At 41.9% G+C, this 15974-nt stretch overlaps 1 protein-coding gene across 1 annotated transcript in view; it reads left to right on the top strand.

The window, feature by feature from the left end:
- Nucleotides 1–15974, top strand: part of LOC130912472 (IQ motif and SEC7 domain-containing protein 2-like) — a 138635-nt gene that overhangs the window by 105261 nt on the left and 17400 nt on the right. The window contains exons 3-8 of the mRNA XM_057830585.1: nucleotides 9431–9548; nucleotides 11220–11387; nucleotides 11456–11629; nucleotides 11711–11806; nucleotides 11925–12484; nucleotides 13720–14586. Of these exons, the coding sequence (XP_057686568.1) occupies nucleotides 9431–9548; nucleotides 11220–11387; nucleotides 11456–11629; nucleotides 11711–11806; nucleotides 11925–12484; nucleotides 13720–14586 (1983 nt within the window). The remainder of the gene's footprint in view (nucleotides 1–9430; nucleotides 9549–11219; nucleotides 11388–11455; nucleotides 11630–11710; nucleotides 11807–11924; nucleotides 12485–13719; nucleotides 14587–15974) is intronic.

Here is a 15974-nt window from a genome sequence, read left to right on the forward strand (position 1 = left end):
ATTAGTCATGTTGAGAAAGTAATACCTACTCAGTCACATTGGTACAATCATGCCCCATTCAGTCACTGTTGTACCATTAACGTCTAATTAGGTAGGGGTCTGACAAAATATCAAAATGGTGATATATCGTGATACTTTGTATCCCAAAAGGTTATCGATATGCTCCTGCCAGTGTCAATGTCGGAAAAAAATAAAAAGGACCCAACAAGTTGCTACCAAAATCTTCCACCATAATAGTGTCTCAGTTAACTATACGGCTGTATTGACAGTGCACGACGCCAAATCCATTTAGACTGGGAACGTTCGTTCATTCGAAACCAGAGCATTCACAGTCATTCTGTCCGATTTTCAGGGCATTTACAGGTCACTTGCGGTTCATTTTAGGGCATTTCCAGGACATTTCCTGTTGAGTTTGAGTCACTGCCTATTCATTTGGGTGATTCCCAGGTCACTTCCTGTTCTGTAACTCAAAATAAACCGGACGTGACCCATAAAATACCCAAAAATCAACAGAACAGGAAGTAACTAAACATCAACAGGTAAATGACCTTAAATGGCCCAAAATTACCTCATTGCCTGGCAGTGGCTGCCACTGACGGCCATAGATGTTCAATCCGTTTGAAGTGGGAGGGATGGCAGCGAATGGGATGGCAGCGAATAAACCTCCCAGTTCAAATGGATTGGACGTCTATTAGTGATGTACTCATTCAAATTCAAAGCAGAAGCTTGTTTTTCTGATTATTAGTTGTTTGTTGAATATCCTAGAATGATTTCCTGACCAGTGTATCGATAATCGTTGTATCGCCATATCGTCAGATCATCGTTATCGTGAGCATTGTATCATAAATCGTATCGTATTGTATCGTGAGGTACCAAGAGGTTTCCACTCCTAATTTAGTATGGATGTAAATCGCCAATTTTAGGAGGATTCGGTACGATATCGATTCTTTGGACATTGGTACAATTTTTGCCAAAATTACAAGCTCTACCACCACTCGATTCAAGGGCTTTTGGTCGATTTAATACGATATTGTGTACACATTCAACACAATCAGGTCCTTCTCAGTGGAAAGTTTAATGTCATTCCTGAACTACAGTTCAACACAAAAGCTCATCGAAATATCATTTAGATCAGCAGGGAAATGTGTGAGAGCCAATTATGTGTCCCAAAGCTAGAGAAACTTCAAGAAAGCCATTCATCAAGGGTTCCTCTGCTGTGACTTGTGTGTATTTGTCTGCCAAAACAGCAAGATAATACTACACCAGCACCTCTGCTATTGGACACGCTCAGTTTGCCATTCTGAAATAGAACAAGTTTCTATTTCGGGTCCCGCCCTCCGCAGCAAATGCACTCACGCTTTGCCGCTAACGAAATGGTCACGGATGCTGACTGCTGCCAGGAACGCCCCCTCCCACACACACAATGAATGGGTTTCCACTCAGCAAACTGTGCACTGCTACCACTGGTTTGAAAGGCCTTTAGTCATATTGGCGCAACCATGCCCATTCTTGTGATTCTTGTGTGTGAGGCTAATCACTCCTAGAGTTAGTGACAATCGTGGAAAGCCGATTTTAACTCATTTACTCTTCTTTGCTTTACCAACAGTGTTGGGTTTATTGCTGACCATGCCAATGTTGGAACAAACATGACTCTTCAGTCACAAAACAGTGACTCGTTTGACTGTTCCTGGTTGGTGGAAAGCAATTTAGCATGATCTTAACGTCTGGTCGTGTTGTTTTACACGATTGTATCTTCATGTTGTATCAACACGATCAGACATTGGAACACGCAAGAAAATGTCCATTGTAAGCCTGAACGATATATCGTTTAAACATCGCCATCGCGATGTGCGCATGCGTGATAGTCCCATCGCAAGGACGTGCGATAGTTTTTTAAAAAAAATTTCAATCCACAAACCTTTGTTCTGCTTCATTCGCTCTCACAGCCTCCCTCACCCAGCCAGTCACTGCGGCACTCGCTTATTAAAGTTAACGATGGCTTTGATCTTGCCAAAGAAGCAGACTTCACACACGCAGCAATGTGTCAATCATCGTTTAAGTGTTAAGCAATTTCTGCAAGGAAGCGCGGGCTGGAATGAATGTGTGGGTGGGTGCGTGCGGGGGGGTTGGGGTGGAGAAGTTCGAGACATATATATAATACACGCCAGAAGTGATCATGAGGAGTTTGTAATTTCTACCTGTCACTCCAAGAGTCAGAGCCAAGTTAGGTAAACAGAAGCATTTAATAAAGCCAAGCATTTTTCTGCTACAGTACTTTATTCTTGTTTAAAAATTATTCGGTGGGACAGTTATGTTTAAAACTAATCATAATTATTACATTTGAAGTGCTTAAAAACCATTTATTAAAATGTATGTGTGTGTGTGTGTATGTGTATATATATATATATATATTTATATATATATATATTAGGGGTGTCAAACGATTAAAATTTTGAATCGAGTTAATTACAGCTTAAAAATTAATTAATCGTAATTAATCGCAATTCAAACCATCTATAAAATATGCCGTGTTTTTCTGTAGATTATTGTTGGAATGGAAAGATAAGACACAAGATGGATATATACATTCAACATACGGTCCATAAGTACTGTTTCTTTATAATAACAATAAATCAACAAGATGGCGTTACCATTATTAACATTCTGTTAAAGCGATCCATGGATAGAAAGACTTGTAGTTCTTAAAAGATAGTACAAGTTATAGAAATTTTATATCAAAACCCCTCTTCATGTTTTCATTTTAATAAAATTTGTAAAATTTTCAAACAAAAAATAAACTAGTAGCCCGCCATTGTTGATGTCAATAATTACTTACACAATGCTCATGGGTGCTGAAGCCTATAAAATCAATCGCACCCAAACGCCAGCAGAGGGCGGCAAACTCCGAAAAACACAACAAGTACACCTTTCACTGTGCTCTCATTTTAATCTGTTTGAGCGGGGCATTTGTGCGTTAATTGCGGCAAATATTTTAACGGGATTAATTTTTTTTTTAAATTACCGCTCGTTGAAGCGATAATTTTGACAGCCCTAATATATATATATATATATATATATAAAAATATATATATATATATATAAAAAAAAATATATATATATATATATATATATATATATATATATATATATATATTTTTTTTTTTTTTTTTTTTTTTTTTTTATTAAATCATACTTTGGGGGAAAAAAGTGAGAAAAAACATGTCTTATATGTATCTCTTTCCAATGCTAAATCTGAATAAATACATTGCGCACACACACAAGAAAAAATAATTGGAGGGCTGGGGGTATGTGCTACTTCGCGGTTTTTCACTTGTCGCGGCAGGTTCTGGTCCCTATTAACCGCAAAAAACGATGGAACACTGTACACTGTGGTCATGGTGAGTCATCCAAAGTCTTTCCAAACAGCTATTCAAGTCATCTCGTGAAAATTTCTTTAAAAAAATATATGTGTATATATATTTTTTTCAATATCGCAATACAATATCGCAGTATATCGCAAACCCCCAAAAAATTGCAGCAATAGTTTTTTCCAATATCGTTCAGGCCTAGTCCATTGTATTGAATACAATTTAACAGAGTACTTTAATGGTTAACGGAGGATGCTTGTTGCATGATGGTTGGCATTTACAGTATCACATCTTGCATTTGTCTATTTCTCAGCTGTGGGGGGATCAAGATGTTGAAAGTGCCGTGTGGTACAGTAATTGCCTACCTAGCAGTCGACATCTCATCAAGTTGTATCATCACACTCTCACCTCTGAAATATCTCTGAGAATCACAGACCTGCCAGAGGTGAGATTCTTGTGTGTGAAGCGTATTCCTCATAGAGCAATTGAAATTAGAGATTTTAACTTATTAAAGTGTATTGTATGTTTACAAAAAAAAGGAGGGGGGGTGTTTATTGATGAACTTAATGTCCTGGATAATTACGAAAACTAGTGTTCGCCTCCTTGCTTTTGAACCATCCATATTGTTTCCTTGGCATCCTGACTCATGCTGTCTCTTCTCTACGCGCTTAATTCCACACCTCCTTCTTTGTCTCCGCCTCGTTCACGCTTCCAGAACTCCGCAGCCAATAACGTGGCAGCAGGTGGGTTCCTGGCGGCGCTCCCGCTTGCAACAGACGACAGGGAAGATTTATTTATAGCTCGAAGCAAATAGCCACTAAGTCAAATGTAAAACAAAACATGAAGAAAGTACTAAGTGATTTCTATTCTAATAACCTTTTCTACGAATCATTTTTAGATTTTAAATGTTTAGATTTCTAATGGACCCAAGGACACTTGAACCTGTATAACAGGGGTCAGCATCCTTTTTGTTGTGGAGGGCCACTTTAAAATTTTCTTTACAATCATTGTGCCACACCAAGATTAATGACGCACATCCAAATTTTTATATCTAACGGAGCCGTAATTTTACTCCAAAGAAAACAACATGGACATACATTTAAATCCTACAACTACCATTCTTCTTTTTAATTAACTACAAAATAAATGCATATTGTAGAAAATATCAAAACTAAAAAAATAAGTGCAACAGTAATAACAGCTGTACAGCAGCGTCATCTTATGTAAACATAACACACACACCCCAGCAAGGAAAAGGAAACAGGTGTGATTCTCAGTGCAGGTCTTTCACAGTACAGAGCGGGCTGTTTTAACCTTCAAAGTCAGAACAAGCGACTCGAAGGCTACATTCATACTGCAGGTCTTAATGCACAAATCCAATTTTTTTGTCATTTCTGTTTTTTTGGCGTGCCCGTTCAGACTGCCTTTGTCTATTGAGATCGTTCAAGTATTACGCATGCGAACTATTTTGCAGTCCGACACGAGCTGAGCAAGAAGACCCGCATGCGCATAAGCATCAAAACAAATCACTACAGACGCTGGATGTCATTGGTCATTCCGGGACGATCATTTTTTGATTTCCAAAAAGAGGACACATATAACAGACATAAATAATCCCTGTTTAGCTTATATTTAAAGTTTCTGTGGATCAATAGCATGCACGCATTGTCTGTGCATGTCACACACACATACGGGCAGTTTGCCCCGACTCTCGGCCGTGTAAGCAATCTTGAAATATTGCTCATATAGAGCAGAGAGAAAACCGATCATTCTCAGGCTTATCCTCAACCCATTTTTATTTTTTTATGACTGTTGCCATGCACGACCCTTCCCCAAAAGCTGTGTTCAAGGCAAGCTAGGCGCTAACGGACAGCTGCACTGCTACCGTAGCGCGCCGTCTCTCTCGCTCTTTGATGACAAAATTGCTGCATGAATTCCGATTTGGGAGACTTGCCAGTCCAGACCGCTGCGACGTTCTGGAAAAACGTGGCCCAGATCGGATTGAATCCACATACGAAAGTGACCCAGATCGGATTTGAAATGGTCCACTTCTATTCGACTTGTCCCGTTCAGACCGTCAAGTTAATACCTCACTTGAGTTGGAAAAACACACAAAAATCTGGTTCGTGCATTAAGACCTGCAGTATAAGCGTAGCCTTACATTTTGTCTTGTTCACTAGCAACTTAACCCTTTAAGGTCTGGGCCTATTTTGTCTGATTTTGCATGCCTTTGAAGTTGCCTTTATATTTCAAAGAAAGAATTGTTTACGATGGCCTGGTTTGGTCCCTTTTCTTGTGACACCTTAAACTTCATGTCCAAACTGTTGTTTCATTCACTGACCAATTATAAATCATCATTTTGGGCCCAAAAAGACCAAAAATTCCAAAATCGTTTTGTCAAATTTTTTAATATTGATGTCCAATTGACAACCAAACATGCGTAACGAACCGTTTTGAAACTTTGTAATATTTATTCAACATGTTAGGATGAACATTCAACCAAAAAAATTTAGAATAAATAGTCTTATATTTGACAATTCAACATAAACAACAGGTATAGCCATAGGCGTTTTTTGCCTTTATACATGCTCTAGTCAAAACAGGTTATATACAGCAGATCGAACAGTGAAAAAATATATACCATCTAACACAAAAAGTGTTTAGAGGCCATCTCTTTATGAGTTTAGGTATTGCGGCCCATCACCTGATGAAAACTATGTACACACAATCAAGCTTCTTGAACACACATTTATATAGACAAATTGAGAAGACTGATTGTGGGGAAAAAATATATATATACAACATTGAGAAAAAAAGTATTTTCAAAAATATTTACAATAAACAAGTTAAATTTTTTTCAGGCATGCCACTCCGAAAAGCAGTTTCGTCCTGGAATTCGACACAGGGCGACATCACACAGCCCACACTTCCATGGGGTGTCGGTCCTCTTTCCACCCTACCATTTTCATTTCACTTTACTTTCATTGTCACTATAAATGTACATGAAAAAAGTCAGTATTTATGAAAATAATGAAGTATAAAATAAAAATATATACAGCAATAAATAATAATGGAAATCTATATGTATGACAATAGAAAGAATACCATAGCTGAATATGTGCTACATCCCTAATCTTCATATAGAAAGAAGATCATCACAATTATAAATTCCTGCCTTGGATACACACAGTGCACGTACGACTTTGATCTGATATGCACATTTTATTATTATATACACAAACACACACTTATATTGCATCAAAATTAACTTTGTCTTGCAATATCAAAAGAAACTTTCAAAAGAAACTTTTTCAGCATCAAAAAAAAAAAGTGAGTTTGCTTACCTCTGCTCGTCGATGGCGTCACCCACGTGTTCAAATCCGTCACTGTCTTCACTCGAGGACTCTTCCGAAGAAGACGATGATGACGAATTTGGACCATCCTCTTCCTCAAATTGATCAAAAAGCACAATTGCCTGCGCTAAATTTAGTTTTCCGTTCATTCTCAAAGTCACACAAAGTCGCTGCTCGAGCCACACGGCCGTCGCTCGCCAACTCGCTGCTTCAGAACACTCCTCCCTCTCGTTCGGTGGAACCTCGCACGGCAGTTATATTTATTTAAAAAACGCATTTTGTGCTTCCACTGTGACTTCGAAAGGGTTCGTTTGATCTGTGTTTTTTTCATGGAGCTTCCGTTTTGAAAAAGGACAAGAAATGATGGAAATATAGACATAAACAAATGATCCATGCAGCGTTTTAATGTTTTTTTGAGAGGACAATAAAACTATAAAACTTAAATGACAATATCTCACGTTTTAGTTGGTCGATTGACTTCAAATAATAACGAGAGTAAACCGCAACTTCCGCACTTTAAAACGAGACCAACCAACGGCATGTGGGTGACGTAATTAAAACGTGAGGGTGCTTCAAAGACGACGTGCGCTGAGGACGCGCCGGCGCGTCCTTCCACTCTCAAGGGTTAAACAGTGAATTCTATGCACAATTTTAGATTTTATATTACAAATATAAAAGATGTCTACCTTAGTATGATCCCTGGCCCTGTTTTCCATGAATTTTAATGTTTTGTCTCGTAGTGGCGTTTGACACTTCTTGTGCAACACACAATGCTCTCAAGGCATAATGCACAAACAGAGCTAGCGGAAGTAACCAGCCAACCAGTTGTTACCGGCATCCTCAAGGGGCCACTGTCACCTACAATATGACCGAAGAAGTGGGCGTCTGGGCGAGAAAAAGTGAGGCAGCGAAGCAATGTGTTGAGAGAGAGTTGCGCGGAGAGCACCGTGAAAAGTGGGTGTGTCCCATGCTGGTTCTTGTTTTGTTAATAAAAGTCTCTAGCAAAATGTCATCCAATGCGTCACTGTGTTTTTATACACATCGCCACCTCTCCGAAGTAAGCACCGGACAAATTGACGACAACGAGCCACGTTAAATGCCAGTCCACTCCACACTATGGTGCGGAGTTGAAAGCACCGCAATTACCAGAAAGTGATGATTGGTAACACGGTGTACTTCTGCCAGCTCTCTGATTGGTTGGCTTCGTGACACGTTAGTAGCGTGGGCTGAATTGAGCGCGCAGAGAAAAAAATCAGACGAGCGCAGGAATCGAGAAATTGAGGAAGAGCTAGAGGTGTGCTCAAAATCCAGTATTGCTCGCACATAACGCCATAGGCAGAAGGGGTGGGAGGGGCTATCCCGTAAAGCCCCTAAATAACAGGGCGCGCAACTGAAAATGCTTTAATTTCAGGTAAAACGGCGCATTTTTTTATTTTATTTTGCCATGCGCTAGCGTGTCATTGGTTGCCGACCCCTGCTTTATAACCTTCAATAGGAAGATAGTCACAACCTTGTATTAGACTCCAGGAACCTTCTTTATCACCACTATAATCTCCAACAGAATGTGTCATTTACAGAATTTTGAAAATTATCAGGAACTTGATAGGGAGCTAGTGAACGTGCATGAGAGATAGGGTTGATGTGATGCCAGAGCTTTGAGTGCGGGAGACTCTGGCAGCAGAGTCCTGGACATACTGGAACCTTTCCATGACCTTGCGAGGGCAGACATGACTCTTTATTTCTTCATGCACACACTAAACCAGATATCAGAGGCTCCAGGAGGAGCCGCAGCACAGGGGAACTCTGTCCTCTACATAACACCTATGGAAACCTAGCATTATCCCATTTCCTCTCCAGTACAGAACAAGAATGGGCGGCTACAGGCAATTGTTGATGTGCACATTAAACATGTTAGGCTTATACTGTATTTTGCTTAAAACCTGTACTACCACCTTCACACAATAGTTTGTCGTAAGAACACAGTACTGTAGGGAGGAGTTGACCATCTGCAGGGGGAAGAAAAGAAGGACCTCCGGGTCCGATGCCATTTGGTTGTTATTTGTGTGCACGCACACACAGACATACTAGTACACACTCTGGTTTACAAAGCAATGGCTCACTGACACACATTTGCCAGAGTCCCCGTTGTATCGGAATGTAGAGCATGGCGAGCCCACCGGGCACTCGAGCAGGGGGCTCGCTGGTATATTTATTGATATGTATAACTACATGCATATGCACACTACTTTAAACAACCTGATGTACTGTATGTGTTTTCATAATCACCATATACATTCAACTCATTGCCTGCCATGACAATGATAAATCATCCAATTCATTGAAATAAGAGGATCAGCAGTGAATGTTCATGTTTCAGGGTTCTTCTGTCAGATTTTTCCAGTCAAAATGGATTGGATGTCTTGTGCCGTCAATGGCAGCCAATAAGTTAAGACTCTGCATCAAACCAAGTCTCCAAAATCACTGAGACCGAATGTTATTTTGTATTATGTTGTTTTGTAAACTCAAAGACAGGTGTGCGTGTGTATATATGAGCTATGCAGCGCCTATGTTTGCTTCTGTTGCATCTTCACGGTTGTCTTTGACACTGATGATTCATAATGATGATGATGAATAAGACACGCACACAGACTAACAATGGTATCAGGTAGCTGTGATCTAGCACTGTACTGCCTCTGTGTTTGTCTTTAGTGTGGAAGGTGAACCACGGTGTCCCGAGGCGCTCCCTTTTCCAGATTCACTCTACGGCCACCCTTACGCCTCTAGCACCAGCACGTCCAGTGGGCCTTTGATAACACCCCCCACACAGGTATATCCACAAACACGCACCCACCCACCCACAATAATTCATACAGTAGTGGTGTCATAGTAACGGTAATAGAATAGGAATAATACAATGTTTCCTAAACACACTGAGCTCCAAGCACATTGACATTGGCAACACACATGTTGACATTTTCATGCAAGGTACAATCTCAGCAGCTTATTTGGCAGATGTTTGTCAGAAAGGCATAGACATTATTTAATCTTTGATGTATTAATTTGGAGGCTAGTAAACTAGGTGTACTAAATTTAGAAGTTGTTAGGTTGTCGTACTGTTAGCTTGGGAGCTGGGAGCTGAACTGCAATTAACTGTAATTTGTGTATAATTTTGGAGTTTAATTAATGTAAATGAGACCAGTATTATCAGATTGAATCGATCACACTACATTAATGTAATTATCATTTCCTTAGCCAAAGATTAGAAAAGTTTTTTCTCTGGCTAATGACACAATGCCATAATGTCCAGAAGCACTTGTCAAACTACATAGGAGGGAATAAGTATAGAAGAGCTAGGAGCCACATACTACACTGCAAAAAAAAAATATTTTTTTTTTTAAAAAACACAGTAAAATACTGGGAGCTGCGGTTGCCAGATTTATACCATTAAAAAAATATTTTAAAAAAAAAACTGGAAAACTGGAAAATGTTGATGTAACCACCATCAAGACTGTTTACATATGAGTTACAGCATAAAAATGTAACAATTTCGAATTTTAACGTCATAATTTTTAGTTAAAAGAAAAATCTACAAAAGTCTTCTGTAAAATTTACTGTTACTGCAGAACTCCACCATTTTTGACGTCTATTGTACAGTTTTGCTGTTTTTTTTATTTATATCTTTTTTAGGGTTAAAATTGTAGCAACCTTTGCTGCCTGTATTTATCTATAAATTCAAAGGCTTTTTTTAAACAGAGTAGAGCCTGGCCCAGCTGACCAGGGGCACTTACAGGGAACATTGAGACAAACACACCTGTGGATAATCAAGGTTGTTCAAATAGGCTATCATGCATGTTTTGTGGATGTGAGAGGGAAACAAGATACCCCGAGAAAACCCACTTAGTACACAGAGGAAGCCACACATGAAGGGCGAAACCTGAGTTTTCTCCCTTGATCTCATAACTGTGAGGCAGACATTGTAAGCAGGCATCCACCATGTAAGTGGTAAAATTCCTACATTGTGTGTCAGACCACAAACACCATAAGCTCCCTGGCCCCGTGTGCAGATCAACCAATTTATATCACATTTGTCAAAGCCATATTAAAATTTGTGCTTTGGATTTCAAATATACTCTTACATAAATATTTTTGAGTGGGTTTTATCAACTATGAATTCTTTGAATATTATAATTTGTCTTTTGAGAAATTTCAGTCGCGAAAGTAAGTGTCTAGTTGATAAAATGAACGCATTTCTAACATGGAACACAGCAGTTCAATTTCCACTCAAAATTGCGATCAAGAGTGTGGCTTGTTGAGTAACCACTTCTGACAGCGTGTCAGCGGTGGATACACACGGGAGCAGCTTGACAGGTGTTTTTGAAGAAATTGTCAGTTAGGAAAATTGCTAATCAGGCACGTTGTCACAAAATTGTCAGTGAGACATATTGTTGATAGGGTCGTTACTAACTTGGAAGCTAACTATGCAGGTGTTGTTGAACAGGACAGCTCGCCCGTCTCTACTCCAAGCGCGGCAAGCTTGACGTGGGCTCAGCGGAGTCGCCAGCAGCCTGCCAGCCTGGCACTACGGAAGCAAGAGGAGGAGGAGAGCAAACGCTGCAAGGCCCTTTCTGACAGCTATGAGCTCTCCACGGACCTCCAGGACAAGAAGGTAGCATTCCCTCGGGACCCACTGAGCCCACAATGCTCAAAAGACTGATCGGTTCGCGCCTTGCTCAGGTGGAGATGCTGGAGAGGAAATACGGTGGCCAGTTCGTGTCCCGGCGGGCGGCCAGGACCATTCAGACGGCCTTCCGGCAGTACCGCATGAACAAGAACTTCCAGAGGCTCCGCAGTTCGGCGTCGGAGAGCCGAATGACACGTCGCATCATATTGTCCAACATGCGGATGCAGGTACAGTATACACACAAACACATGCATGTTCATATATGCATGCTGGATAGTGGGTACACTCATATGCCTCTGTATGTACAGTACTCTTTTGATGAGCGTCAGCCACAGGGTCAGGGGTATTCAGGTCCGCAGGGGTCCGAAGACACAGGAGATATGGACGACTCATTCTCCAAACAGGTGCCAACTGTTAACTTCTCAGCTTGTTATCTTTTATTGCAATGTCTTTTGAAATAACAGCCAACCAAAGGGCAAGATGTAAAATGTTTGTGTTCGTTCATACTTGTGTGCCTGTCAGGTCAAGTCGCTGGCAGACTCAATGGACGACTCGCTCACCTGTCAATCCGGCCGTGAAGACTCCCAGGAAGCGGGAGGAGATGGAGAGGAAGAAGAGGGTGATGAGGAGGAAGAGGAGGACGAAGAGGAGGATGAAGAGGAAGACTACAGGGAGTGTTCCTGGGGTGGGACCTCCACCTCCTCCCACCGTGGGGTGGGTCAGGTGGGCCGAGTTGGGCGGGGAGCGTCCGGCGCAGCCATGCATGAGGACAGTACAGCAACTTCCTTCAGCGATGTCACACTCTATATGGACGACGGCTGCCTCCCGTCCTCACCCATTTCACGGCCGCCCTCATCGCCGCTGTCTTGCCCAGCCTCCAGCTCCGACACTGAGTACTGGGGTGGCGCTAGTGGGAGGGAGGACAGTCGAGAGACAGAACGAGGCGGTAACACCAGCCGCAGGGGCAGCACACCCTGCACTGAGTGTCGAGTGGACTATCGTGGGAGGTCTGCCGCAGGATCACACCTGCCAGTCTTGACCATTGAACCACCCAGTGATAGCTCAGTCGACATGAGTGACAGGTTAGTAGGAAGACGAAATCACAAGAGTGAATGAAGATGCTCTGAATCATTTCAGGACCCCCCCCCAAAATCATATTTATCTTCCATCTCACTATATTGTAAAATAAAAATATAGAAATAAAGTAGAAGAGAATGCAAAAGGATAAACTGCTTCCGTAAAGCGTGCTGAAGTCCAAAGTCACACTTACGCAAACTATAGTACATTTTTTGTGTATTGACGAGTTTAGGGTATAAGTGATGTTAAGAGCTTCAGCCACTTTTTGGTCATTGGCCATGTAGTTCTGTGTAAGCATCTGCTCCTTCCCAAGTGATTTCTTTTGGAATTTACTTGATGGCTGAAAAGTGCATTGGAAACTGGTTTTCCCTTTTCCCCCATGTTACTCACTGGCATTTCTGAAGCTCAATTATAACTCAAATATTGTCACACAAGCTACAACTCGTCAATGCAAAAACTCAAAAATTGGTACACTCCTCAACCCAAGCATTGTATTTATATGCACGACAGTTTTTACGACAGTTCATCCATTTTAAATAGAGTAGTACGTTGACATACGATCGCTTCGGCACACGATCTTTTCAGCATATTATTATTATTCATAATTTATTTGTTTTGCTCTATGTAATTGCAATTTGCAGGAGTATCAGCAATATTTATTAAGGATTTAGTGTAGGTTTTCAGGCTGTGGAACAAATTATTTGAATTATAATGTATTCTTATGGGAAAATCCTGCTTGACATATGACCATTTCGACTTACAAACAAGGTCCTGGAACAAATTAACTTCGTATGTAGAGGTACCACTGTATTTAAAACTTGTTGCTGCTCCTCGCTTTATTTCCCTCTATGTCGCTGCTTGTATTTTATGCCTTAAGAGACCGCAAGATCTTAATCAAGATATCAACCGAGACTTTACCATTCATCTTCATTTCTACTGTGGTCAAAAGTTTCGAGACACCTTTTCATCCTATTCAATTGTGATGTGTCTCAAAACCTGAGACACCTTTTAATCTTACTCAATGGTGATGTTTCTCAAAACCTTTGACCAAAGTTGTACATTGTGCTGTCATTTCCAGTGGTGGACAGGAGTATGGAGTACAAAGTACAGTTTTCACATTTATAGAGTAACAGTAATGGATTTGACCGAAAAATACTAGTAAATATATGTACTCTGTCAATACTTTGTTATGTCCTAGCATATCCTAATGTTCTAACTCCTCTGAACTGTCAATCTTCAGGTCCGAGCGAGGCTCAATCGGGCGTCTGGTCTATGAGCAGGAGCCGCCCGGAGCAGTAGAGCAAGGGGCAGGAGAAGAAAGTGGCGGTGGAGATGGTGAGAGTGCAGAGGAAGAACATGGAGGTGGTGGGGCAGGGAGTAGCGAGGCCGAATCATTGCAGGGAACCATCAAACACAAACCGAATGGCCGCTCGGTGGTGATGGCGCAGGGTCAGACAAGAAGTTCAGCCCCCTCCGCTATGCCCATGCCCTCGGCTCGTACCCTGCCATCTCACGCACTGCCTTACCCACTCCAGCACTCGCACCCGTCGCCCATCCCCCACCTGCCCACCGTACTGCACCACCACCCGCAGTACAATCATATGGCATACACTCACCATGGCGGGGCCGCCTACGTGCCTCACTTCACCCAGCACTTCTACCACCAACTGCACCACCACCATCACCACCTCCCGCACGGCTATCCGGAACCTCCTTCTTCACCACTGCCCTCACCTGTTCCACCACTCTCTCCGATGCCTCCGCCACTCACACCCTCGCCGCTATCATCTTCCGTCGACACCCACCAACATCTGCACCACCTACACCACCAGTCACACCTTCACCACCCACTGCACCATCATCTTCTGTGCTCCGACGGCGACAACGAGAGCGTGAACTCCACAACCACCAACAGCAACGACGACACAACAGTCAACAATGGCAGCTCGGGCTCGTCATCGCGCGACAGCCTGCGCGAGCCCACGGCAGCAACGCTAAGCAAGCAGACGTATCAGCGCGAGAGCCGCCACAGCTGGGATTCACCCGCTTTCAACAATGATGTCGTTCAGCGGCGCCACTACCGCATCGGTCTCAACCTCTTCAACAAGTAAGATCCCCTATTTAGGTTGATTAAAAACACATGTATTTCAACGTTTGAGAAAACATGTAGGTTGGTTTCCTTGACGACTAATCCCATTTTCACTCTGGAATAGTATTACCTGATGATCTTTGGTAAATTGCAATTTACCACCCAATATCTGTGTTATTTGAAACACAATTGCTTGGTTATGAAAATAACTGTAAATTGGTGTACTTCACTGATATTACGGCCGCCAAGGGGAGGCTTTTCGGGTCAATTTAGCTAATTTGGGGCCCGCAGTACTCTGCTTCAATGTGTGCTTCAATTGCCACGTTTACATGGAGCCAAATATTCCAATTACAATCGGAATATTTGTTCAAACCGAATAAATGTGTTCCATATAAACACCTCATTCGGAATGAACAGGCCCAAACCGAATGGAATTTCATTCCGATTCACAGGGGTGGAATATTCCTTTTCCCAAACCGATTAGAAGTAAAATTATATCATGTAAACAGGGAAGCGGAATGGTGTCTGGTTGCATTCTTTCTGGACATGCTCCGTACTGATGTGGTGACGTCACTTTGTGACGTAGGTAACGTCACTTGCAACATGGCTTCCAAGCACAACGCACCTAATTGGAGTCCGGCGGAAAGATTGTATTTAATTCAAACTTTAAAAGAATTGAATATAATTGCTCGCTTAGACGGGCGTAAAACAAGGAACAGTGAACTATTTAAAAAAGTTCACGAGAGGTTACACGAAGCCGGAATAGACCGGAGCGTTGACCAGATTAGAAACCGGTGGAAAACCGGCTACTACAAGGCAAAAGAGCAAAACAGCAGAAGCGGATACGACCCCACAAACACAACAAGTGGGTTAAAGTTAAAACAGCAGCACTCCGACGATCGATCTCCATGTTTTGCAGCGTGACGCTTTGTTTTGATTAATCTGCGCGTGTCAGACGGCAGTTGTCAAACGTCCTTTTGGAATAAAGGCAGTCACATGTAAACGCTGGATCGGAATAGATGATGTGACATGTAAACAGCTGATCTGAAATTTCCATTCGGAATGATTTGAATCGGTATGAATAAAAGTCAGCATGTAAACGTGGCTAATGTTGAAGTGTCTCCCGCTTGAAGAGGGGAGCCTTTTTGGGGGCTTTCTTCAGCTGACTCTAGAGCCCGCACAGCTCTGAGTGAAGGTCCACGGCCGTGTCTCCATGTAGTTCAATATACTGTATACTGTAGCTTTTTTTAGATGTTCCGAGGTCAAAACTTAAACAGTGGGGAGACCGATCCTTTGCGGTTGCTGCCCCCAGGCTGTGGAACAGCCTTCCCTCCGAAATCCGCACCACCACGGATGTAGGTCTTTTTAAGTCTCGGCTAAAAACGCACCTTTTTAGACTCGCCTTT

Source organism: Corythoichthys intestinalis, chromosome 2 (genome assembly GCF_030265065.1).
Source record: "Corythoichthys intestinalis isolate RoL2023-P3 chromosome 2, ASM3026506v1, whole genome shotgun sequence".
Lineage (NCBI taxonomy): Eukaryota > Metazoa > Chordata > Actinopteri > Syngnathiformes > Syngnathidae > Corythoichthys > Corythoichthys intestinalis.